At 42.5% G+C, this 27,555-nt stretch overlaps 2 protein-coding genes across 10 annotated transcripts in view; one reads left to right on the top strand and one right to left on the bottom strand.

The window, feature by feature from the left end:
* Positions 1 to 271: 271 nt before the first annotated feature.
* Positions 272 to 15,011, bottom strand: LOC311129828 (GDP-fucose protein O-fucosyltransferase 2-like). 3 transcript variants are annotated; one of them, XM_084162292.1, is made up of 9 exons: positions 14,925 to 15,011; positions 6,870 to 7,120; positions 6,362 to 6,506; positions 5,824 to 5,934; positions 5,509 to 5,575; positions 4,401 to 4,526; positions 3,992 to 4,172; positions 2,926 to 3,049; positions 272 to 537 (listed from the first exon to the last, which is right to left on the bottom strand). In XM_084162292.1, exons 1-9 carry the CDS (start codon positions 14,960 to 14,962, stop codon positions 384 to 386), a joined length of 1,197 nt encoding a protein of 398 aa, XP_084018418.1. In that variant the 5' UTR covers positions 14,963 to 15,011; the 3' UTR covers positions 272 to 383. The 3 variants fall into 3 exon arrangements, with proteins under 3 accessions (XP_084018418.1, XP_084018419.1, XP_084018417.1); XM_084162293.1 differs by lacking the exon at positions 14,925 to 15,011 and adding an exon at positions 9,230 to 9,447; XM_084162291.1 differs by lacking the exon at positions 14,925 to 15,011 and adding an exon at positions 9,024 to 9,096.
* Positions 10,946 to 27,555, top strand: part of LOC311129826 (unconventional myosin-Ib-like) — a 122,038-nt gene continuing 105,428 nt past the window's right edge. The window contains exons 1-3 of one of the 7 annotated variants that reach the window (XM_084162289.1): positions 13,358 to 13,462; positions 13,567 to 13,650; positions 25,893 to 26,038. In XM_084162289.1, the coding sequence (XP_084018415.1) occupies positions 13,602 to 13,650; positions 25,893 to 26,038 (195 nt within the window). In that variant the 5' untranslated portion in view covers positions 13,358 to 13,462; positions 13,567 to 13,601. Of the gene's footprint in view, positions 11,204 to 13,357; positions 13,463 to 13,566; positions 13,663 to 14,776; positions 14,852 to 25,892; positions 26,039 to 27,555 lie in introns of those variants that run through there. The other 6 variants (XM_084162283.1, XM_084162288.1, XM_084162284.1 and 3 more) reach the window with 6 other exon arrangements.

Genomic DNA, 27,555 nt, shown 5'->3' with positions numbered 1-27,555 from the left:
TGAGTTGGACCTTAGAGTGAAGCAAAAGCAGCCAACAAGTGCTCAGCATATGTGGGAACTCCTTCAAGACTGTTGGAAAAGCATTCCAGGTGAAGCTGGTTGAGAGAATGACAAGTGTGCAAAGCTGTCATCAGGGCAAAGGGTGGCTATTTTGAAGAATCTCAAATATAAAATATATTTTTGGTTACTACATGATTCCATATGTGTTATTTCATAGTTTTGATGTCTTTACTATTATTCTACAATGTAGAAAATAGTATAAATAAAGAAAAACCTTTGAATGAGTAGGTGTGTCCAAACTTTTGACTGGTACTGTATATAGAAAAAAGATCCACTTTAACACTGCTTTTGACATGTTTTTAGAGAGGTGTTGAATCGTTGAGTCAGTAGACTATTTTCCAGTGTGTGGGCTGTTCACACACGTTCTCACTGTCCCCACAGAAGCGGTTGTAGGTGGTTTTCGGGTCGAATCCCAATATCTCTCTTTCCTCGTGGATACGGAAGGAAAAGGTTGACACGGAGGTTCCGATAAAATACCTGGGAAATGGAAGGGAGATAGAGGGAATTCAATTTAGTACAACTTTATTCATCCCTCCAAGGGCAACTAAGAAAGAAAGACAAGTCACTTTTACAAGTATCAAACCAACATGAAATACAGTATAACAACAGACTTCACCTTCCCAAATACAATACATCGTTCATTTACATTTTAGTCATTTAGCAGATGCTCTTATCCAGAGCGACTTACAGTTAGTGAGTGCATAAATTTTTTTTCATACTGGCCCCCCGTGGGAAACGAACCCACAACCCTGCCGTTGCAAGCGCCATGCTCTACCAACTGAGCTACAGGGGACTTTCCATACAATACTTGTTAAAAGGCCAGCTCTTATTTAGTGTTTACTTTTCCCCTATTCTAGTATTTGTTTTATTTGCCCAACACCCCTTATTTTCTCATTAGTGGTACCTACAAGTCACCCCACTTCTATCAGCCAATCACAGTCCACCATTCCCAGTGCACCTCAACTGATTGCCGTTACATGCACACAATTATTGTGGATAGTGAGATTAATATAATAGTTTGATTAAACCGTTTACATGCTTTGCAAGAAGAACGATTTCCCTAATTATCCTGTTTACATGGACACATCTGAAATCAGACTACCTGATGGCACTCTGATAACTGCAGAAAATCGCCAATCAAAATAAACGTTCTACCACAACGAACATGTTATTTTTGGGAAGCATATTTTATTCTGAGTTCCGACATATAAAGTTTGTATGTGAAAACTATTTCTAAGACGCATACATTCAGGTGTTCTGAACACACTTCACCCGCGCTAAAGAGGGAGGCTCGCTCGGCTGGTGTAAGCACATGCACAGATCAAATGCATCGCTGGAACGCTGATTAAGGTGTTTACATGTCCTAATAATCCTAAAGATTTCTCAGAAAACCAGGTGTTTTTATCGGCGTATGCCTACTTCGATTTTGACCTTCCGCCGATTAAGATAAGAAGAGTAACGTGTTTACATGACTATTGACATAATCAGTTTAATATCAAATTATTAGTGTGCATGTGTTACAGGGTCTGGTTTTTCCATTTATGTTTTGAGGTTGGACTTTAGCACGTATAGCACGTTAGCATATAGGGCGCACCGATTGGTGTCACCTTGTTAGTCAGTATGTGTTAAACCTGTGCTGGTTGCCATCTCATTAGTGGGAAGGTGTGTCACCTGTGCTGGTCCAGTTGCTATTTAAGAGTGGCTGGTCCAGTGCTCCAGCTGTCTTGAGAGACAGAGGATTAACACTTTTAGTTGGCACTCCCTATTCGTTTCTAGACAAACAAGCCTTTATTTGATCTTCCCTGTTTTCAATTTGTTCCACTTTTTGGTTTGCTTCCTGTCTTTAAGTTTGGTGTGGGTTTTTCTTTTGTTTGCCTCTTCTTGGGCAAATTTAGTGGGCACTCATGGTGGGTGTCTTTTAGGTTCCAGTTTTTGTTGCTAGTCAACTTTCAGTGGACACCCCCAAGAGTATCTTTCAGAACCCCTCCTAAAACTCCACCTGTTTTGGTTGTTGTTCAGCGACTTTGTTAAATCCTGCTTCTGTTTGAGCGACATATTTGGGTTTTCTAGCTGGGGAACGTAACAACATGTAAACGTACTCACTGAACCCCGCTCCTGTCTTCAGCGTGAGATCGTGGTCAGAACAGACTGGACTAGTTGGACTGGTCCTCACCAATCTGTATTTGACCTGTGTTTTAGTGCGTGCATCTAATTGTAAGTACTGTCTGACATGTCATTACTTTAGTTGAGTGTTGCTAAGGCGATCAAGTTCATATTTGAGGTATTTTTCTTTCATGTGTCATGCTACTGCTAGCCAGCTAAGCCAAGATGTTAGCTAGTAATGGTAGCACGTTAGGCCTGGTGTAGCTCACGTATCATTTCAGGGGTAATATTTTCAAGTTCATATTGACTGTTTATGCATAGCCTTGTTTATGGACATTTAGAACCTTTATGTAGCCTCATGCTACTGTGCACTGTTTTTAGCCTTATGTATGCATGTAGCCTAATTTAGCCTGTGCCTTCCTTGTGGCACAGTTACTATTCCACAGTGGTCTTGTGCACAGACCCTAGTTTCATTATGGTCACGTTTCTGTTGGGTTTACCAGTAATTGGGCCTTTGTCCTGTAAGTGTATTTCTCTATTATAGCCTCTGTATTTGGTTTAGCCCCTTATGTTATATCATGCTGTAGCAGTATACTCTTATGGACTAACTTCAGTATTTACATGTGCACATCAACAAAAGAAAAACACAAGAATGTCTGCATCATGTGTACTCATCACAGCTCCCTACCTACAGTCTGCACACGTTGTGTAACACTTTCATCTGAATGGTGGAATATATTCTAAGCACAGTGTGAGCTGTACCTGGCATGTGCGCAGATCCATTGGTCAATGATAGCCACGCCCCCGTCTTTGAGTAGTTCCAGGTCCTCCCAGGTGGGCTCGAAGCGTGTCATCTCTGGTAACATCCTCTTCAGCTCCGCCAGCTCTGCACAGGACAGACATATGCCTCATTAGGAACACACCGGTCATATTGTCTAGGACAGACTCTGTGGAGTAGGGTACGGACAGAATAAACCTGCCAAGCCTTGATGTAGTTATTCTCTCTACTGGGTAATCGGGTTGGGGTCAATTTCATTTAACCCTTAAGAGACTAAGCCGGGGGAGGGGGGGTACTACTAAGCTATATGGAATTGTTTGAAGGTCATACCAAGGATCATTTTGCCAGTTGATTTTGAATATTAAGAACCTTTTGAAGTATAAAAAAATCTAACAATTATGATACAATTATTTTTGGCCTTACTGCTATTAGCCCATACAAACGCATTGAATAACAGATTCACTACATGGAGCAACAGTCCCAAAAAAAGTTTGTTCTGAAGTGTCTGTCCTATATCTGAGAAAAATCAGGAAACATTTGTTATGCATTCAACCCCTTATTGTATTTAACCCCTTATTTTTAGCACTAAACAGTCTCCATATATACTTCCATTAATTTTTTCAACTGGTACCGGGGGACCTTCAGACGAGTCTTGTGAGGCCTGTGGGCATCCTAGAGCAAAACATGTTCACGAGAGTCTCATCATTCTATAGAGGGGTCATAATAGTTTGAAGGCTAAACTGTTCGGACGCTACAGACGATTTTGTGAGAAGACAGATTTTCGGGCATGTCTTATGGTCTGACAAACACCGCTCTAGCCCTTTCACTGCAGATGCGGAAGTGCGACATAGGCAGATTTCTATGGGGATTTATTTATTATGCTAATTAGATTTCCGCAGGGGCGCGGACATCGACCGTGGACATTCCAATTCTTAACAAAATTATTGTTATGTTCTTAAGGCTGCAAATATGAATCGCTTTATTGTCAACAACTTCTTTCATCTAAATTCAACATCAATCTATCTCAATGGCACCAAAGTACAACAGTACCTTCATCATCTGCATCTGTGGCCACAAAGACTCTGTCTAGGTTGTTTTTCTTCATGAGGCTCCTGATCTTCTTGACAGCTCCTTTGAGGCTGGGCACATCCTCTCTGTGACCCCAGATAAAGTCCTTCCTTCTCAGGTGGACACCCAGGTATGGCCCCCCTCTCGCAGAACTCAGCTTATTCTAAGTTTACACACAGAAATGAATAACACATCAAACCACTGATGCCCAATCCAAATCAACCACCAACAGCAAACCATAACTATCCATACCTTAACATGTCCCCCCATTAATTGTATAGGTTAAGTAGATACAGTAGACCTACATGTTGCTAGTGCAGGAAGTAATGTAATGTGGATAAATAAATATAATCTAAATGTGCAAGAAATGTATGTGAAGAAGTCTAAAAACCTTAATGAGAGTCCAGTCCTCATTGTATACGGTCTGGTCCTGCTCGTCTGTGGAGTTCAGGTACATTGCTCGGAACTCGTCCCCTAGGAGACGCAGGTGTTTGGCGAAGACCATGCTGCGGCGAGTCTAGAGAGAAGGCACAAAAATACTTAATGGGCAAAATTGGGAGTGTTAAACCAAACAGGTAAGGACTATCCATTAAATTAGTGGTAATAAGGTACAATTGTCATGACTGAACAATTCATTAGCAAAAGGTTGAGGCATTAAAATGCACAATTTAGTTAATCATCTTGTTACTACAGTGAACAAAAATATAAACGCAACATGTAAAGTGTTGGTCCCACGTTTGAGCTGAAATAAAAGATCCCAGAAATGTTCCATATGCACAAAAAGCTTACTTCCCTCAAATGTTGTGCACAAATTTGTTTACATCCCTGTTAGTGAGCGTTTCTCCTTTGCCAAAATAATCCATCCACCTGACAGGTGTGGCATATCAAGAAGTTGATTAAACATCATGATCATTACACAGGTGCAAGTTCTGCAGCATGATAATGCACAGCCCCATGTCGCAAGGATCTGTACACAATTCCTGGAAGCTGAAAATGTTCCAGTTCTTCCATGGCCTGCATACTCACCAGACATGTCACCCATTGAGCATGTTTGGTTTGCTCTGGATCGACGTATACGACAGCGTGTTGCAGTTCCCGCTAATATCCAGCAACTTCGCACAGCCATTGAAGAGGAGTGGGACAACATTCCACAGGCCACAATCAACAGCCTGATCAACTCTATGTGAAGGAGATGTGTCGCACTGCATGAGGCAAATGGTGGTCACACCAGATACTGACTGGTTTTATGATCCACGCCCTACCTTTTTTTAAAAAGGTATCTGTGACCAACAGATGCATATCTGTATTCCCAGTCATGTGAAATCCATAGATTAGGGCCTAATGAATTTATTTCAATTGACTGATTTCCTTATGAACTGTAACTCATTAAAATCATTGAAATTGTTGCATGTTGCATTTATATTTTTGTTCAGTGTATGATTGTAGGGTATCAAACATTACCAAACTTAGCTACATTCTTTACAACTTATCAGACTAACATTCCAGTAGTCCTTTCCAGCGTAGAGATCATGGAGGACAGTCTCTGCTCTATCCAACATCACTGACCTGCAGGGATATGAAAGGAAAGAGCTCCATCAGTGGACACAGGTGCACATCTCATACAGTACATTCAGCAAATCCAATAAAGACTATACATCTAAAATTGGAATTCCATGGCACATGTCAGTGTTATGTCATTAGTATTTGATTTGCCTAAGACAAGAATATTTGGCCTAAATCAAGCATTCATTAGGGCTGGTTCCATATGAAATTATTTTTCTACCATGGCCAAACACAGACTTCTATTGACTCACGTTGATGTGATGTTGTTCTGCAGGAGTGGTGCCAGGATGGAGGCGTGGCCCTGAGCTGACAGACAGGTGACGTTCACACACCTGGTTTCCTCATAGCCCCAGAACCAACCTCTATAGAGAGGGAGAGCGAAAGAGAGAGGAAATGTGCTTCTACATCTGCATTGCTTGCTGTTTGGGGTTTTAGGCTGGGTTTCTTTATAGCACTTTGTGACATCTGCGGATGTAAAAAGGGCTTTATAAATACATTTGATTGATTGATTAAACACAGGGATATTTCTATGACTGCAACTACCCAATACTCACTACCCCACTATACTACTATTACTACTACTAACACATTTGCTTCCACTCCCATAACAAAACCTTCAGTAGCTGAAGCAAGTATTTACCTTTTCTAGTTCAACTTTGCGAGACATAGAGATAGGTAAGCACAGATGACAGACTGTTAGTTTCCTCATGCCGTAGTCCTTAGTGTCTTTGGAATGCATTGTGTTGAATATATTGTGTTGCTATCCATCTCTGAACCTGGTCACTGTACCTGTAATAACCCTGTTTGTCTTTGGAGTACATTAACCGCTCAACGCAGGGTCTCTCATCCACTTTCTCCTCCCATTTTCCGTCCGTCCACCCTTCAGCGTAGTTCTGTAGCACCAGGACCTGCTCAATAAACGGACCTCCAGACTCTAGAGGCAAAAATATGGGAATATAAAATGTTACTTTAAGCCTGCAGGTACAATGTTATGTTTGTATGAGCCTTTATGACCAGGCATCATAATGCATTATTATACCCATGGAACAATCATTAACAGAGGAAAATGGAAAGGAGCCAGGAGCCAGGAGTCAGGGGAAGTTAACCAACCACAGCAACATGTAAATGTACTCAAATGTCTGAGGGGTGGTTCACACTATAGTGTTGACCAGAATCTTACTGTGCTGGCTCTGATATTTTCCTTCCACAATATCCTTTCCAGCATGATCCCAGTAACTATGGTGGATACATAACCAGGCCAGCACAGTACAGATCACTTCAGCTCAGCTGCACTCACCGGCTATAAACTCCTCGTATTCTATGACTGGCACGTTGCCCTGGAGACTGGTGAGGCTGAAGAACTCTCCCCAGGGGATCCTTGTCTGGTGGATGTCTGGGCTCTGCCAGTGGTAGAGACGCCCCCAAGGGGGCAGCACCAGCACCCAGTCACCGTGTCTCCTCAGGGTCTTCACCAGGGACGCCATGCGGATGTACACGTCCCGACGCAGGTTGAAGCCCTCTGGTGGGTTGACGTCGTAGAGAAGATATCTGGCAGCATAAAGTTATAGAGATACAATATAATAGTATAATACTGTTGTTCTATTGATGTGCCCGGCAGCCTGATAAACATGAGTTCTGTCAGACCGAGAGCTATAGCTCCCAGGTACCCAGGGAGGCGGTTCACTCAGAGGCAGACAACTGTAGCCTGCTTTTTGTGCGTTTTAATTAAATGTTTTCTGGTTACAGAATATAGAAAGTCTTGGGCGATTTTTTTTTTTTTTTTACTGCACCACTGTAGAAAACTAAACGAAACTAGTCAAATGTTACCTAATTGAATAGATTGAAGCTAAACGCCTCCCTAATGCAATAGGCTCTATGCACGCATCAGTTCCGCATTGGCGTAAGGATGCTTGGGCATTTCCGGTTACCGGAAAAAAACATTAAGACAGTGACAGTAGACTCTGTGAGAGCCCACTGCTACCGCTCAATGAAGAAACTAAAGACACCACACCAGCTGAGAGTAAGACTAGATTAAGTGACACGTTCAAAGTTCTGTTGAACTTGTTCAAGGTTCCGTTCAACACATTTTACTCGTTTAATGTTACCACAGCTTTGATTGCCATTGCTAAGAGAACACTTTAGAACTTTAGTGGTTTTCACGATAGCTGAACAGTGGTAGCCTAATACAAACCAGGGTAGCTGAGTGGGAATTGCCATGCTTTGTTGTTGGGTCTGTTGTAAACAAATTGGAGTTTGGTTTGAAATGTAAACAATAATGAGATTACTACTTTTTCCTGACTTGATGACTGCAATGACAGTAACATATTCCACTCAGCTATTCTTCAAACTGCTGATGTTCTACTCAAAACTGTACGGTCATCTTTACTTCTTTCTTTATAAACATATGGCCCAACTTCCTTGCTTTTGTACTTGATGTTTCTACTTTTCAAGAGGAATTAGGAGCAAAACCTTCACTCTACTGTTGTTATTGGTACTAGGCTACAATGTTGCGCCACTCACCTACTGCTCTGCCAATACTGTTTGAAGGTAGGTAAATGGCACAAGACAATAGGTAAGTGGTGGGAGACAGTATAGCCAAGTGGTGCAAGACAGTAGGAAAGTGATGCAGAAAGCACAAAAGTGACACTAGACCGTAGATAAGTTGCTTACACCAGTAAAAAGTAGAAAGAACAAGTTTTGCTCTTACTCCTGCTGCTGTAGACCCTCGTCTTTCAAAACCCATTTAAATTATGCTTCTGTGTATTTCAGATGACATTGCATGATTCACAGCCAGTTGTGCTTTTTAAAAGCTACGGTTCCTGTGTGGCTGGGTGTGGGATATGCAATCATTTGGTTGTATTACTATTACTCTGAATGTGGCATGTCTGTCGTCCCTCCTGTACTTTCGTGCACTGAAACAGAGCAGAAGTGGCGAACAATACCAGACAGTTGTGTCACATGCATACTAGCATCTCTCCTAATAACATCTCATAAATAAATAGGGAGTGAAGCCAGGACCTGTGGATGCCATGGTCTCCTAATAACATCTCATAAATAAATAGGGAGTGAAGCCAGGACCTGTGGATGCCATGGTTGTAGTGAAGCCCAAACCAGATGCTACTCCGGCAAGCGGAATTAGGTATGCAGAATCCAATTAAATAGGCAGACTACAATGTGTTGCGAAATAAATGTTATTAATCTCTGTTAGATTCTGGTGTATTTCCTAGTGAACCCTTTACTTTTCCTGATATTGTTATTCCAGATCTACACTTTACAAGGGCTACAGCGGTGAGCTACCAGACCCATCAACCCTCAACCCACTACCATCCCGTTTTTTAAAGGACACTTTCGTACGTTTACACGTCATCGTGTTATAAGTCAAGACGAAGTATTACAAGTAAAAACATTAACATAAACATTAAGATAAACAACAACAACGACGAAAATTAACCGTTTCGGATGTTTTTGACGACAAGCATTCAACGCTAGCATACGGTAGCACAGCATTCTACGATAACCGGAAGTTTCCATCCATCTTGAGATTTAACCGGAAATACGTCATGCTCGCCTGTGCATATCGCCTATACAGGCTACAGAACAGAGCAGCCGAAATCGGTGTTTACTATTGCTAATGAGTACGCTGTCGACGCTCCCTACCGTAGGTCCCGTGCTGCTGCAGCGGTCGGTGAAAATACTTTATTTCCTGCACGGAATGCATCTTCAATTTGAACCTCAGCGTCTACAGGTCTCAACGCGAGAACCAACAAACACATTTTGATTAGAGATTTCGCAGAAAAAATCCACAACACTGGCGAATTAAATCCACCACAGCTGTGGTCCGCCATTTTTTATTTAAGTCACGCACTTCCGGGAGGGTGAAGCGTCTGTAGTTGCACAGCAACTGCATTGATTTTTGTAACAATTTGATACAGTATCATTATAGTTTCACCTGCTGGAGGAGCGGCATGTGTCAAGGGGGTAGATTTTTAGCAACGCCTTTACAGTTTATTGTTTTTAGGCTGCTCAGTTATTCTTCCTCGTTCTCTTTCAGTAAGTTTACATTAGTGCACATACAGTCCGATTGGAATACAATTTAGTTAGAACGGCCCATTCCAGAACACAGACTAATCCATATCACTATATTGACATTTTGGTAGAATATGGCATATATCGAATATAATAGGATAGAAAATAATAGAATAGAAAATATCCTATACATTTAACTTTTAGCTAGAGTAGCCTATTTCCTGTGTCACATATTTTGAAGCATATAAAATAATAGAATAGAAGAGGTGTGTCATACCATCGTTTGAGTTTGCTTATTGCAATTCCACCACCTGACACTAGAGGACTCAATACCAATAATGTGCATCTGCAGGCCGCAATTCGGGGTGTTCCTGCAGGTATGAAGAAAAAAAAAATGTATGCCCTCACTAACTGTAAGTCGCTCTGGATAAGAGCGTCTGCTAAATGACTAAAATGTAAATGTAAAATGTAATGTACATTCATTCCTGCGTCCTCAAACAATAATGGACCAATATAAGTATAAAGAGGGGTTCCTGCAGATGCAGGAATGCCCACATGCAGGAACACCCTGAATTGCGGACTGCAGTTGCACCCTTCTCAAATATATTGGTAGGCTAACTACAGGTAACTACCAAAATAAAGGTAACACCAAAATAAAGTTCTTAACAGGTCGTTGGGTTCAGCTTCAATGCACCTTGGCATAGATTCTACAAGTTTCTGAAACGCTATTGGAGGGATGTGACACAATTATTCCACAATCAATTCCATCATTTGGTGTTGTGTTGATGGAAAACACTGTCCCAGGCGCCGCTCCAGAATTTCCCATAAGTGTTCAATTGGATTGAGATCTGGTCACACACCTGTACAGTAGGTGGCGGAATGCACATTTGATTGTTGCGAATGACGTTATACCAAAGAAAGATCTGGGGACGGATGGACGGACGGACAGACAGACGCACGCACACACACTCCTTTGAGACCCCTCTTTCAAAGTCACAAATACAGTATCTTCTACCCATGGTAGCCAAAATAATGGGCAACTGGCCATTTCTATGCATGACCCTAAGCATGATGGGATGTTAATTGCTTAATTAACCAAGGAACCACACCTGTGTGGAAGCACCTGCTTTCAATATACTTTGTTGTTTATCCCTCATTTACTCAAGTGTTTCCTTTATTTAGGCAATTAGCCTCCCTGTAGCTCCTCTCTATGGCAATGATGTACATGATGATTTGAAATTGTCACAAGATGGCGGTATTGCACTGATAGATGTGTTTACTGGCAATGAGTTATGATGATAAGCTAAAACTGCTGCGCATCTGAGAACTTTGGACGTTTTCCCTCTCACTGATGGTGATTAACGAAGGACGCCTAGCAGCACTTTGTGCAGCCAGCCACTCCCTATGCCCGTGGACCAGTAGTCCCTATCCACCTCAGTGCTCCAGTAGAAGTCCTCCGAGCCGGATGAGAGACGCGTCCAGGCACATTCACAACTCCGATAACTAAAAAAGACAACGGGGATAGCTTTTCAACTGAAGGGATATCCCCGGGATTCTTCACTGTCCTCCAGAGTGGATTAAGGGGACAACATTTCCAATTCAGAGGCAAGTAGAATATTCTCATTTCACATGTGCCACACTGTGTAGGCTAACACATTAAGTGCTAGCCTTAAGCCTATTGTTTGCAATACCGTTGCAACTTTTTGTATCACTTGAATGTTACTTTGTAGCCTAATTGACAATTCAGCGTTGGTTGTAAAATCATAGAGAATCGGACTAAACCCAAATAATATTACGTGTCTATGCAGTAGCCTATTGCCCATTCTTTACACTGCAGTCACTAGTCCCTCGGCGTTTATGTTAAAAATCTTAAAATAGTATATTCTGTTTTTCCTTAGTTGATTTGTCCTACTTGTGCAACTAATGCCACGTAACATTTTTCGTTAGTCTACCCCCTAAATGTTTGACGCATCCTTACTTTTTTTTTTGTCTTTGAATACATGTAGTTTGTTTGGTTGGCGTAATGGTTTTGCACAACTTTTTCACTGATAATCGTTTCTGACCATTCATTCCCTGAGCCCTTGTTAAATTTCGAGTGGGGGGGCGGGGTGTTATATTTTTTTCTTTGCGGAGAGAGAGATTGGTAGACTACAATCGGGAGGGGTGGGTTTACTTTTGTTACTAGTTTCCCCTCGTCCAAATCTAGGGCGATGTTGTATTGTTAATCAAGAATGCGAACATCTGCGGTCATTGCGCTCGAGCAGAACACAACGCTGAGATAACGGTGCTTTTATTGAGGGTTGTAGGACAAGGGTGAAAAAAGCAGTGCAACTTTTCTAAGACAAAGTAGATGACTTCTCGCAGATTTCATGCACTCACGTGGCTGTTAGTGTCCTTACTGTGGTCCACACTTCACTCCACTAGCCTACAAGAATGTGATTTCACACAAATAATTTACTTATATTGCAGACACTTTGAAATAGCCTACCCTTCCAAAGAATTAGACACATAGTCATTGCGTTACTTTTTGAATGTCTTACTAGCCTACCACACCATCTACGTTTTAAAGCATAAAAAGCCATTGTTGTTCTCTGAGAAACATCCCAGAGGTTCTCCTGTCAAGGTTTTCTACTTTTCCTCCTCCTGTGATTCCCATCTTACAGTGCATTCAGAAAGTATTCAGACACCTTGACTCAACATTTTGGTATGTTAGCCTTTTTCTAAAATTGATTAAATTAATGTTTTTCCTCATCAATCTACACACAACACCCCATAATGACAAAGAAAGAACAGGTTTTTATAAGTTTTTGCTTTGTCATTATGGGGTATTGAGTGTAGATTGAGGGGGGGAACAATTTAATCAATTTTAGAATAAGGCTGTAACCTAACAAAATGTGGAAAAGGTCAAGGGGTCTGAATACTTAACGAAAGCACTGTAGCTGTGGCCCAAAAACATAAACCAAAATTGGGTTAGGTCTGCATTTTCTAATGAAGCTTGGTAGTTAAGATGCAACCAGGGTCTGGGTCTCATATGATTAAATTTTTTTAAATACTGGAACCTCACAGTGATTCGAACCCAACATCTCTTGTCACTGCTTCATACAAAGGAGAATTGCCTCCTGTTTTGTTTTCTGGACTCAACTTTGTCTGTTTATGGCATAGGTTCTTCTGTCACAGCATGCCTAACGGTAAGGGAAAGCCTACAACATGTTTTACTTTCTACTACCCTTGAAGATCAGTAGCTATGTTTGAAATGCCACTACAGAGTGCCACTATCAAAAACACTGGTTCAGATAAACTAGTTGATTCCAGGCTGACTGCTCATAAAGGTCCTGTATAGGCTATTATAGATAGGATAACGGATCTTTGCTATGGACCCCTCAGCTGTTCCCTGCCAAAATACCAAATGTATTGGTCAAAAAAATACAAAATGGACACTGTCATAACTACAATGTGTGCTCTTACTACAGCACATTACTGTTAGATTTATGAACCTCTCCAATTTGATCATATTACCCTGGACGCCATTACAGTAAGTTAGTCCACATTTTTTTGTGTGTGGCAAAGAGGTGAATGGCCCACTCAGCTCATGGGCCCCATAAGTCCATCCATCCAGAGAACAGTTCTCCTTTTCTCTATTACTGTGGCTTCTGTGATTTCATCAGATATGACACTGCCTTCATGAGCCAAGTCCCCTTTTATTAGTAGGACTGATCAAACAAATAAACAGACATATGCTGATAGTAGATGGTGCGGCGCTGCCTCGAACTTTGGGCAGTTTGTCTAAATGGCTGTTTATTGACCCATCTGGGGACAAAGAATTGAATCGGAAGCACAGCTAGGTGAAATGCTTCTGAGAAGGAAGTGAGTTGTCTCAAGTGTATCCTGCTATTTGTCTAGTATTTGCATAGTTTATGCCGTTGTTTTCAGCCCTTATGTGTGTTCGGAACCATGTGTTTGCCCTCTAGGCTGGCCTAGTTTCCAGGGGCAAAGTCCCTCAGCCATGGTGATGAATGATGTTTGCTCGGATCTGCCTGTGGTGATCTGCTGTTGTGAGTACTGAGGTGCGTGTCCTGTGTGTTATGCTGCGTTCACGTGCTAGTCGGAACTACGAAACTCTGAACATTTCTGACTTGCTAACTGGTTGAACACGGCATGTGTGTAACTACAACCAGTTAGCAAGTCGGAAATGTCCTAGTTCCGACTAGCACGTGAACGCAGCATTAGCTCTGCCTCGAGGTGGTTGTGAGGGTGATTTTAGAGGCTCAGCTCTACTGGCTGAATAGACGAATGCAGTGCTTGCCATTTGAGTTGTAGCTCTGACAGCAGCCAGGCAATCACTGACAGTTACTTATTTTTTACATACACCTTCAAATGACAACATCACCTAAACTACATCACACCTGCCCAGACCCACATGCTCACATCTCCAGCGCCCGCATCACTCTCCGCCATATGGCCTCAAACAGCACAATTTTGTTTCTCTGTCGCATTTTCAACATTTGGATAATAAAGCTTTTGACCTTTCCATTGTGTTAACGATGGAAGATTGGTTGATTTCCAAATTTAAGTATACGTTTTTTTCAAGATTGTTGAGGAAAAGTATCGTCCAACCTATCGGGAATCTCACTGCACCCTCCTATCACTGAAAGTTGCATTAAGTTTTGTATGATTGTCCACTTCAACTGTGATATATTAAAGCCCATTTCCTGTTCCTTGAGCATTCCCTGTTTCATCATAGAATGCTCATGTTCATGTTGGAATTCTATCTGGGAATGCTCATATTCCATTTCCCTTGGTGCCAGCTGTTCCTGGTTGGCATCTCCAGTGTGTGGAATGTGGGGTAGGCTGTTGGTAAATATGCTTTTGAAGGATGGGACCATCACAGGAGGAGGCTATAGATGTGGGGATATCCTCTCTACTGCTAGAAGTGGTATAGGCTGACAGACTAGTGTGTTTCCTATGTTTATCTGACTCAAACAATTCATTTAAAAATACTTACTTTCTCAGGTAATGATACACAACAAGGGAACAGCAAGATGATTTGTTGAAGGGACTGTCAGTCACCAGATTTTGATTGCACAAATTGAAACCCTTGAACCCTACAGGACATATTACTGTTCAACTTGATTCAATGCTACTAAAATCCAGGGCAGCTGCTTTTCCCATTCAGTCACTGAAACTAAGCCACAGCAGAGCTACATACTGTACTCTAGCCCACAGACAAGACTTCACTGCACAAAACCTGGAAATGTAAGGTACATTCATTCATTGAGGTAGTGGAATATTTGAGTGTGCTATCTCTGCTTGTGTGTGGCTGGCTTACCTAGAACATGTTGCCTCACAGAAGTATTTTCTATCCATTGAATCAAGGAATGGGGGGCACTACGGAGTTGATGGCAATAGCCTGGCCTCCCACAGGGCAGCATATGATGTTGTGGCTGGTTGTGTTTACCCTATTATGGCAATACTTTTGAGAGGGAGGGGCACATATGCAGGGGGTGCGAGAGCACAGGGGGAGATGTGGAGGGAGGCAGGGACCAGGGGTATTAACCCAGTGGGGTGGTTAGTTGGTAGTTAAAAACCATCAGGTCTGGTGCAGCACATGGATTGAACAGGACAGCCACCATATAAACATGGGAAGGCAGGGCCACAGCATAAGGGGGTGGAGGAAGGGGTGGGGTAGATTAAATTAGAGAGGAACCCTTCCTTCCACTCTAGCACAGGGTTTCCCAAACTCGGTCCTGCCCCCCTGGGTGCACGTTTTTTTTTTTTTCCCAAGCACTACACAGCTGATTTTCAAATAACCAACTCCTCAAGCTTTGATTATTTTAATCTGCTAGGGCAACAACCAAAACGTGCACCCAAGCGGGGCCCCAGGAACAAGTGTGGGAAACCCTGCTCTAGCAGACCAGCAGCACACCCGGAAATGATTTGCAGCGGTAGTGATTATCACTGGAGGCTAACAGGGCTGATTGGATGGACTGGTGGTAGTTGTGAGGAGGGTGGTAGGGACCACTACCCAGCTGTCTCGCACTGTCAACAAGGCAAAGAAATTTGCTGTGTGGTGTTGGTGCTCTCTTTAGTTGGGACACTTTTGTTTGTTGGGGACAGGCATGGTTGGTTGCTTTGCTGAAGGAAAACAACCTACCCTCTCTAAAACACCTCCAGGAAAAATGACAACCATTTATTTAATTAATATTAACTTTCAAACTAATGTCAAGTCCTCATAAAGTCCCTGTTGCCCCAGGCAGGACTTTGGCTCTGACAGGGAATGTTAAAGCTGTTGCTTATAAGTTGTTGGTCATGAAGATGTGTTGCTGTGCCAAGTCAATGACCCTTTTGAGCACTTTACACTCACTTTCAACTCATTATTATTTATGAGTTGTGTCTTTTGACCAGACTTGTTGCTTAACCTTTGAGTTTCTAAGGAGGATCTATGTTCTTTCTATAAATGTTATTTATAAGTATCTCTGTCAGCTCTAGGCAATTCCACTGTAACAGAATGATGCTGAAACTCAGATGTTTCACTTTAAAATGTATGTCACACAAAAACCAATGACTACGAAGTTAAACCATGCAACTCTATGCACAAGGACGACTTTTAACAATTTCCACTGACAATTTTAAACGCATTTACTTGAACAGTGCAGATGTAACTTTGGTAACAGAATGACGGCACAAACGGCACGAGTTGTCATTCTGTTACCAAACTTTGCATCTGCACTGTTCTTCAAGGAAATGTGTTTTTGTAAACTTTTCAGTGGAAATTGTTTAAAGTAGTCCTTATGCATGAAGTTGTAGGGTTTGTTTAACTTTGCAGTTATCAATTTTGGAAAAATCTGAGTCTGCAGCATTCTGTTACGTGGACTATTAAATAAAATAAAGAATTCCAGTTCTAATAGGCTAGTTGTAATTGAACTAGACATTACAGTTATGATTATTCTCTTATTTTCTGAATGAGGATATTGTATTCATTTGCATGACTCACCAGGGTGAGTTTACCACACAAAGTAAGGTCATTTAGGAGAAAGATGGGCCTGTATTGTGTTCTCTCTCGCTCTCTGATAGACCGGTTACTGGTGTCAACCGCACTAATGTTGTGCAAACACAAGTATGATGCACGGATCTGGAATCATGGCCAAATGCCACTATTCCCTATATAGTGCACTACTTTTGACCAGAGCCCTATGGGTTGTGTACTACAGTATGCAAGGAATAGGGTGCCATTTGGGATGCAGCCGTGACCAAGTGCCAAGATGCTTCATCATTCCTTCCTGATAACGATCACAACATGCATCATTTCAAGTCAAATGGCCAGCTGAGCACACTAAGTATTCCCAGGATGAATCCAGATCCATTCCTAGAGAAATCCTCTCACCATCACTAAGTTGGTTGTCAGTTAATTCAGTGGTGTTAAGCAGTTTATAAATGCAGGGAAGGACTAGGACGAATTATATATACACACACACGAAAATCCACACTCTAGTATTGCAGGTCACTGTCCCAGCCTTCCATTGCTCTTGTCCTCATCCACCAACCCCCCATGATGCATCTCTCGCTCTGCTTTACTAAAGCTCCTCAGCCTGTCTGATCGACTGCGTCGTCTCTGTTTTTAATCGCTGTGATTGCCAACAAGCTGTGATGTTCTCACAACCCACACAACCTCTCTGTCCCTACCACAGGGGATTTACAGTCAATTAAATGCCATAATGGACTTTAATATAATTTGTTTGCTCAAGCTGCACCATCATGTGTCATGCAAGGTAGACTGGCGCTTAGGTTTGCATGTCTGGCTCATAGTGGATCATACTACTATTTACCAACGTTTTTGACTTTTTTAATTAGTTTTTAATTTAGATTAAATTTCTCATGGTGAAATTGCAGTATGGTTGAAAATGTACATCGGGCATCCTTTCAATTCAATTCAAGTCAGTATCCAGCAGCTAGACATGTTTTATTTGGCATGCTCTGCATATCTTTTAAATGTAGCCTAGTCAATGAGGCCTGTGTGTGTGTCGACGTGTTTAAATATACTTGTGGGGACCAGAAGTCCCCACAAGAATAATAAACCAAGAAAAATTGGACCAACTGGGGACATTTTGTTGGTCCCCACAAGGTAAAATGCTATTTCTAAGGGGTTTAGGGTTAACGTTAGAATTAGGTTAAGGTTTTTGGGTTAAGGTGAGGGTTAGGTTAGGGGTAATATAATTTAGAATGGGACTGAATTGTATGTCGCCACAAGGTTAGCTGCGTAAGACTGTGTGTGCGTGCTCTGCCCGATGGTGAGATGGACAGAATTTTTTTCACACTTCTCACCACGGTATGTGAGTGGAAAATCACTCATGGCCCCAGTCCAGGAACCTTCAATTATACATTATTTTCGTTGCTCTCATCTGGAAATATGGGGCAATGTCAAACGCTGGAGGTGAGCCAGCACCAATATTATGTAGGTGACTTGCTTTGTAATCCCAGGACCAAAACCTCCATGTAACAGTCATTGAAGTAGACTTTTCATGTGGCAAAAGTTTTTTTAGGCCATGTAATCGAGTTTCTCTTTAATATTACGGATTATGAATGAGTAAATGGCTTAATATTTTGTCATACTATGAAATCTATTTGTTGTGGGAACGGGACTGATTTGCTAATGCACTGTAAACTCATCCAATTATGTATATACCCAAATCCTAAGTACATTTGACCTACAGTGTATGACAACACAGCATTGTTTTACTGATTCTCTTGATCTGGCAACAATGCCCCCCCCCCCCCCTCAATAGGATTTGATATGGCAGGGAGGGAGGCTGCTCAGTGCTCAGGCACTCTCTTTAATGTGTATCCCAGGAAGAATAGCTGCTGCCTCTGCAAAAACAACCAATAAATCAATAAAATAGGGTAGTGTTGTGTCACTGGCTGCTGATGGTGCTGCCTTGTAGTGCTGTTTGAATCTGGGGTACCAGGCTACTAGGCAGGCAGCAGCTCATCCAGATTTTTGTCCCTCTCCTGATCCTTGTTGAAATCATGAAAAATATTAGCGGAGCAATCGACTCTCAGCTGAAGCTAAAGCCGACGCTGACATCATGCTTTGTATTATTCACAGTGCTCATTCAGAGATCTTTTTTTTTTTTTTACATATTTCCTGTGACGTTGAAATGTTTGACATTTGAATGCAAGTGGTGGGTGATGACCGTCTGCTATTCTAATTAGTGCCAAAGGTATGGCCCATAAATGAGCAGCAGTATAGTATACACCAGATGAGGCTGGTGGGAGGAGCTATAGGAGGACAGGCTCATTGTAATGGTTAGAATGGAATAAATGAAACTGAGTCAAACATATGGTTTGAAATGGTTCCATTTATACTATTCCAGACATTACAATGAGCCCATCGTCCTATAGCTCCTCCCACCAGCCTCCAATGGTATACGCCTAGACTAGGCAGTCCCATCCACAGCAGCTGTGGGCTGTTATACGCTACAGCAAGCCAGGGTCTTATTCATTAGGACACGCAGTAGCAAAATGTGTTTGCATGAAAAATGAATGTTTGTTATTGGACTAGTCCAGGAAGTCCTTTCTCGTTTCAGTCTGTGTTGCCTAATGAACACGGCCCAGAGCAGCTGTGGCCTGTTTCTCAGCTACAACCAGAGACTGGTGTTCTCTGGCTACAGCCAGCTACTGCCAGGTGCAGTGGGGTTCTTCCTGTTGTTATTGTATATTATCTTCCTGCTCTAAATGTATTTGTTGATTGTTATTATTTCCTCAATTAGTCTGAGAGGGTCCACATGGTTTAAACTGAGGCACACCACTCTGCTGTTGTCCCGTATCTTCCCACCCAACCCACTGTGAACAGGTAGGCTAATGATGACTGACAGAAGACTGCCACAAGGCTTACATTTTCAATATTACAGTTATGCAAACTGGGTCAATAGAATGGGTTTAGCAGTTAAACTTGTTTATCACTAAACAGTCTAATATTTGCAAAGATTAATATGGAGCCAACATGTATAAGATGAATAAATGAAGTTCTAAGAGATTTTCTCAGCAAAAATGGGACAGAATGTTACCAGTTTTACCTGTGAATCCTTGATCTTTTTCACATGATTATTTTGTTTTCTTGAATTTCCTGATGTATAAGCAATTCAGCTTTTAGCTGCCATCTATACTGGAATAAAGACATGTATTATTATTTTCCGTACCCTGTGTGGGTTTGGATCGTGGAAGCTTGTGTCCTACTAAGAACAGTTTTATAGCCTCATACGTGTGCCCTCTAGCAGAACAGAAGCCAGAGAAACTCTGAGAGGGGGTACACAGTCAGTGAGTCCAGTTTTCAACGGAACTCTCCACGTTGCTATGCAATAAAGAAAATAAACCTTGGAATTGTATTTCCCAACAGAGCAGTTAGATATTGGAGTGAATTGGGTTTTCCCCCAGATATTGGAATATGTAGTTTTTGCAGAAATCTTAGCAGGGTACTATAACAATGAATTAAGCCTCATTTATTTGCATTACAAGCACCTGGAGAAGGCGACCATACAGACGCTGCTCACTTAGTTCTGGGCCTGTATTCTTAATAGCATCTCAACGTCAGCGTGCTGATCTAGGATCAGTTTTGCCTTCAAAGTCCTAATGAATGAATTAGAGGGGGAACCTGAATCTAGATCGGCACTCCTACTCTGAGATGGTTTATGATACAGGCCCTGGACAGGAAAGGCAGCCAAAACTAAAACTGCTGTCTCTGTGGGACCTGAAGTCCATTAATCCTGAAGGCCTGAGGTCTCCAGAGGACCACTTCATCAGCCAGTAACAAGGTCGGCGGACTCGGCACAGTGGACTTGAGAGATTCCTCTGTGAATTATGTAAGGGAAGAACGGCCCTCTCACTTGACCTGTGGGTGAGCCATGGACGTCTGCTTGGCTTGAGAGAGGCAGGGTTGGGTTTAATCCTCAAACTGATGTGCGTTCCAAATGGCACCCTATCCTCTACAGTGGGGAAAAAAAGTATTTAGTCAGCCACCAATTGTGCAAGTTCTCCCACTTAAAAAGATGAGAGGCCTGTAATTTTCATCATAGGTACACGTCAACTATGACAGACAAATTGAGGAAAAAAAATCCAGAAAATCACATTGTAGGATTTTTAATGAATTTATTTGCAAATTATGGTGGAAAATAAGTATTTGGTCACCTACAAACAAGCAAGATTTCTGGCTCTCACAGACCTGTAACTTCTTCTTTAAGAGGCTCCTCTGTCCTCCACTCGTTACCTGTATTAATGGCACCTGTTTGAACTTGTTATCAGTATAAAAGACACCTGTCCACAACCTCAAACAGTCACACTCCAAACTCCACTATGGCCAAGACCAAAGAGCTGTCAAAGGACACCAGAAATAAAATTGTAGACCTGCACCAGGCTGGGAAGACTGAATCTGCAATAGGTAAGCAGCTTGGTTTGAAGAAATCAACTGTGGGAGCAATTATTAGGAAATGGAAGACATACAAGACCACTGATAATCTCCCTCGATCTGGGGCTCCACGCAAGATCTCACCCCGTAGGGTCAAAATGATCACAAGAACGGTGAGCAAAAATCCCAGAACCACACGGGGGGACCTAGTGAATGACCTGCAGAGAGCTGGGACCAAAGTAACAAAGCCTACCATCAGTAACACACTACGCCGCCAGGGACTCAAATCCTGCAGTGCCAGACGTGTCCCCCTGCTTAAGCCAGTACATGTCCAGGCCCGTCTGAAGATTGCTAGAGTGCATTTGGATGATCCAGAAGAGGATTGGGAGAATGTCATATGGTCAGATGAAACCAAAATATAACTTTTTGGTAAAAACTCAACTCGTTGTGTTTGGAGGACAAAGAATGCTGAGTTGCATCCAAAGAACACCATACCTACTGTGAAGCATGGGGGTGGAAACATCATGCTTTGGGGCTGTTTTTCTGCAAAGGGACCAGGACGACTGATCCGTGTAAAGGAAAGAATGAATGGGGCCATGTATCGTGAGATTTTGAGTGAAAACCTCCTTCCATCAGCAAGGGCATTGAAGATGAAACGTGGCTGATCTGCATGGAGGAATGGGCCAAAATACCAGCAACAGTGTGTGAACCTTGTGAAGACTTACAGAAAACGTTTGACCTGTGTCATTGCCAACAAAGGGTATATAACAAAGTATTGAGAAACTTTTGTTATTGACCAAGTACTTATTTTCCACCATAATTTGCAAATAAATTCATTAAAAATCCTACAATGTGATTTTCTGGAAAAAAAAATCTCATTTTGTTTGTCATAGTTGACGTGTACCTATGATGAAAATTACAGGCCTCTCTCATCTTTTTAAGTGGGAGAACTTGCACAATTGGTGGCTGACTAAATACTTTTTTTCCCCACTATATAGCGCACTACTTTTGACCGGAGGGCCCTGGTCAAAAGTAGTGCACTATAGGGAATAGGGTGCCTTTTGGGGACACACAGACAAAATCTGAACGTAAAGACCTGACTCAGATTAAAACAGTTGAACTGACCTCCGCGCCGTGAAGCCTGGGGAGCACTGGGCAACTACCTTTCTTTTACACACACAAAAGTATGTGGACACCCCTTCAAATTAGTGGATTCGGCTATTTCAGCAACATGTTGCTGACAGGTGTATAAAATCGAGCACACAGCCATGCAATCTCCATAGACAAACAGTGGCAGTAGAATGACCCATACTGAAGAGCTCAGTTACTTTCAACGTGGCACCTTTCCAAGAGTGGCACAGTGGTCTAAGGCACTGCATTGCAGTGCTAGCTGTGCCACTAGAGATCCTGGTTCGAATCCAGGCTCTGTCGTAGCCGGCCGTGACCGGGAGACCCATGGGGTGACGCACAATTGGCCCAGCGTCGTCCAGGGTATGGGGAGGGAATGGCCGGCAGGGATGTAGCTCAGTTGGTAGAGCATGGCGTTTGCAACGCCAGGGTTGTGGGTTCGTTTTCCACGGGGGGGTATGAAAAAAATAAATAATGTATGCACTCACTAACTGTAAGTCGCTCTGTTTGTCAAATTTATGCCCTGCTAGAGCTGCCCCGGTCAACTGTAAGTGCTGTTATTGTGAAGTGAAAACGTCTAGGAGCAACAATGGCTCAGCCGCGATGGGGTAGCTCACAACAGGACCGCCGAGTGCTGTAGCGCGTAAAAAAATTCTGTCCTACAACACTCACTCCCGAGATCCAAACTGCCTCTGGCAGCAACGTCGGCACAATAACTATTAGTTGGGAGCTTCTTGAAATGGGTTTCCATGGCCGAGCAGCCGCACACAAGCCTAAGATCACCATGCGCAATGCCAAGCGTCGGCTGGAGTGGTGTATAGCTCGCCACCATTGGACTCTGGAGCAGTGGCAACACGTTCTTTTGGAGTGATGAATCACGCTTCCCCATCTGGCAGTTCGACCGACGAATCTGGGCTTGGAAGATGCCAGGAGAACGCTACCTAAACCAATGCATAGTGTCAACTGTAAAGTTTGGTGGAGGAGGAATAATGGTGTGGGACAGTTTTTTCATGGTTCGGGCTAGGCCCCTTAGTTCCAGTGAAGGAAAATGTTAACGCTACCGCATACAATGACATTCTAGATCAATCTGTGCTGGCAACAGTTTGGGGAAGAACCTTTCCTGTTTCAGCATAACAATGCCCCCGTGCACAAAGTGAAGTCCATACAGAAATTGTTCGTTGAGATCAGTGTGGAAGAACTTGACTGGCCTGCACAGAGCCCTGACCTCAACCCCATCGAACACCTTTGGGATTAATTGGAACTCAGACTTTTAGCCAGGCCTAATCGCCCAACATCAGTTGCCGACATTACTAATGCTTGTGGCTGAAATGGAAGCAAGTCCCGGCAGCAATGTTCCAACATTTAGTGGAAAGCCTTCCCAGAAGAGTGGAGGTTGTTATTTTATTTTTATTTTTTTCACCTTTTATTTAACCAGGTAAGTCAGTTGAGAACAAGTTCTCATTTACAACTGCGACCTGGCCAAGATAAAGCAAAGCAGTGCGATTTAAAAACAACACAGTTACATATGGGGTAAAACAAAGTCAAAAATACCACAGAAAATATATATACAGTGTGTGCAAATGTAGCAAATTATGGAGTTAAGGCAATAAATAGGCCATAGTGCAAAATAGTTACAATTTCGTATATTAACACTGGAATGATAGATGTGCAAAAGATGATGTGTAATAGAGATACTGGGGTGCAAATTAGCAAAATAAATAACAATATGGGGATGAGGTAGTTGGATGGCTAATTACAGATGGGCTGTGTACAGGTGCAGTGATCGGTAAGCTGCTCTGACAACTGACGCCTAAAGTTAGTGAGGGAGATAAGAGTCTCCAGCTTCAGAGATTTTTGCAGTTCGTTCCAGTCATTGGCAGCAGAGAACTGGAAGGAATGGCGGCCAAAGGAGGTGTTGGCTTTGGGGATGACCAGTGAGATATACCTGCTGGAGTGCATACTACGGGTGGGTGTTGCAATGGTGACCAATGAGCTAAGATAAGGCGGAGATTTGCCTAGCAGTGATTTATAGATGACCTGGAGCCAATGGGTTTGGCGACGAATATGTAGTGAGGACCAGCTAACAAGCGCGTACAGGTCAGTGGTGGGTAGTATATGGGGCTTTGGTGACAAAACGGATGGCACTGTGATAGACTACATCCAATTTGCTGAGTAGAGTTATAGCAGCAAAGGGGGGACCAACTCCATATTAATGCCCATGATTTTGGATTGAGATGTTTGAGAAGCAGGTGTCCACATACTTTTGTGTGTATGTGTTTTGTTATGTTTGGTTAGTTTTTCCATCTCCCCCCGCCCCCCAAACACAAAGTGTAAACTTAAACGACTAAAACCAGATATAGAGTATGTAGAAAACAACATAATGGACCTAATATATGTATTCATAATATAATCTTTGAGAACTATCACCAAAAGAAATGCTAGACAGTCGGGTAGAATTTAATTAAAAAAAACAAGGAATTTAAGTTTTCTGTTATTATGGACAGCATTATCCATGGGGAAATGCATAGAATTGCCGGAAACTAGCTTTAAAACTGCAACATTCTCTCGATTGCATGGTAAAATGTGTATAATCTCATCTCCATGGAGAAATTTGTAGAATTTCAGGAAATTGGCTTAAAAATAATACAATTTCTCTACAGGGCCAAGATGGGGGGGTCTCAAATTCTCTAAAATGTAGCCGTGCCGACGGCCAACCTCGCGCATTGCCATGCCACGCCCACCACCTAAGCCCCTTTTTGATCCAGAAAAACCCCTGGGTAATATTTAGAAAGCAGGGGAAAGATCCGAACCAGAGAGCAGGACACAAAGACATTGCTGGGGGTGGCAGTTTTTCACCCACTTTCCCTGTCCCCTGTGGACACTAATCCTAGCGCTATAGTGCCGAGGATAAAGAGGCCTAGGGCCACATTCAAGGCCTTGATACCGGGGCTTTGCTGTACCCCAAACTCTGTGCGCTGTTGTAACAGAGGGTCTGGGGTGAAGCGACATGCTCATCGTCCTTTAGATCAGTAGTAACAACCTACCACCATGCACTAACATGGGCTTCTAGGTTGGTTGGGGTTGTGTTTTTCAAAGGTGACACTTGTAATATTGGCTTAGTGTGATTAATAACTAACTGTAAACCAGCTGTGACTGTCAATTTTTTTTAACATGCATCATTCTGGGAAAACCAGCACTGTGGTCAGTAGGCATGCATTTTACACTGTAGCGCAGTCTAAGACGGCCATTTGTAGAAGTCAAATACTATGATGGTCCTGGATGAGGCAAGTTAATGTGAGGGGATTGCAGCAATTGGATCAGCAGGTAGCATGCTATCTGTTCTGGTGAGGGGTTTGGACCTGGCTAGGGTCGGAAAAGGGGCACTGACTGACTGTCCTTGACACTATTGCTCCAGACAGACCACAGCTGGACTACTAGAAGTGGACTATGGACATGGGAGGCTATAGACTTCTATAAGGTGGTGGACTGCCAATCAAGCCCTCCTGTATATCACTATTCCACGTTAGATTGTCACTGCACGAGGATGAGTGCCTAATCTTAATCTGTCTAAAGAGGAATAGGAGTTCACCTAAACCATAATGACTGAAGTTCTAGAGTTGATGCATTGACTGACAGCTGATAATGTCATTTGTAGCAACTACATACTTTTGCTACCAATATAGTAGCCACATCCATGTGCACACATTTTTATCTTGTTTCAAATCACACTGTCTGTGTCTAATGTATTCAATTTGTTACTTTTCTCTACAGGGGGGATTGCTGATTCCAAAATGGAGGTGAAGACATCACTTCTAGACAACATGATAGGGGTGGGGGACATGGTCCTGCTAGAACCCCTCAACGAAGACTCCTTCATCGAGAACCTGAGGAAACGCTTCGACCACAATGAGATCTACGTAAGTTCTCCCTCATCAAGTTAGAACCATGTTATAACATAAAATTGATTGTTGTTCAACTTGTTTTAGTTATAATTTGGTTACATGCATACATACAGTACCAGCCAAAAGTTTGGACAGACCTACTCATTGAAGGGTTTTTCTTTATTTTTACTATTTTCTACATTGTAGAATAATAGTGAAGACATCAAAACTATTAAATAACACATATGGAATCATGTAGTAACCAAAAAAGTGTTAAACAAATCAAAATATATTTGAGATTCTTCAAATAGCCACCCTTTGCCTTGATGAAAGCTTTGCACACTCTTGGTATTCTCTCAACCAGCTTCACCTGGAATGCTTTTCCAACAGTCTTGAAGTTCCCACATATGCTTAGCGCTTGTTGGCTGCTTTTCCTTCACTCTGCCGTCCGACTCATCCCAAACCAGCTCAATTGGGTTGAGGTCGGGGGATTGTGGAGGCCAGGTCATCTGATGCAGCACTCCATCACTCTCCTTCTTGGTAAAATAGCCCTTACACAGCTTGGAGGTGTGTTGGGTCATTGTCCTGTTGAAAAACAAATTATAGTCCCACTAAGCCCAAACCAGATGGGATGGCGTATTGCTGCAGAATGCTGTGGTAGTCATGCTGGTTAAGTGTGCCTTGAATTCTAAATAAATCAGACAGTGTCACCAGCAAAGCACCCCCACATCATAACACCACCTCCGCCATGCTTTACGGTGGGAACTACACATGTGGAGATAATCCGTTCACCCATACCGCGTCTCAAAGACACGGTGGTTGGAACCAAAAATCTCCAATTTGGACTCCAAACCAAAGGACACATTTTCACCGGTCTAATGTCCATTGCTCGTGTTTCTTGGCCCAAGCAGGTCTCTTCTTATTGGTATCCTTTAGTAGTGGTTTCTTTGCAGCAATTCGACCATGAAGGCCTGATTCACACAGTCCCCTCTGAACAGTTGATGTTGAGATGTGAATGTTAATTGAACTCTGTGAAGCATTTATTTGGGCTGCAATTTCTGAGGCTGGTAACTACATTATTCTTTTTTTATTTTCATACTGGCCCCCCGTGGGAATCGAACCCACTACCCTGGCGTTGCAAACTCCATGCTCTACCAACTGAGCTACCTCCCTGCCGGCCATTCCCTCCCCTACCCTGGACAACGCTGGGCCAATTGTGCGCCGCCCCATTGGTCTCCCGGTTGCGGCCAGCTTCGAACCAGGATCTCTAGTGGCACAGCTAGCACTGCGATGCAGTGCCTTAGACCACTGTGCCACTTGGGAGACACTTATTCTACAATGTAGAAAATATTTAAAATAAAGAAAAACCCTGGAATGAGTAGGTGTGTCCAAACTTTTGACTTGTAGTGTGTTTATGTATTTCAGAATACAACAGGTGCAGACATTACAGTGAAATGCTTACTTACAACCCTTAACCAACAGTGCATTTAAAAAAAAAAAAAAAAAGTAAAAATAAAACAACAACAAAAAAAGTGTTGAGAAAAAAAGAGCAG

Source organism: Coregonus lavaretus, assembly GCF_964263955.1.
Source record: "Coregonus lavaretus genome assembly, chromosome: 5".
NCBI lineage: Eukaryota > Metazoa > Chordata > Actinopteri > Salmoniformes > Salmonidae > Coregonus > Coregonus lavaretus.
Note: the sequence above shows the minus strand (reverse complement) of the source record. Positions and strands in the feature narration are given on the sequence as shown.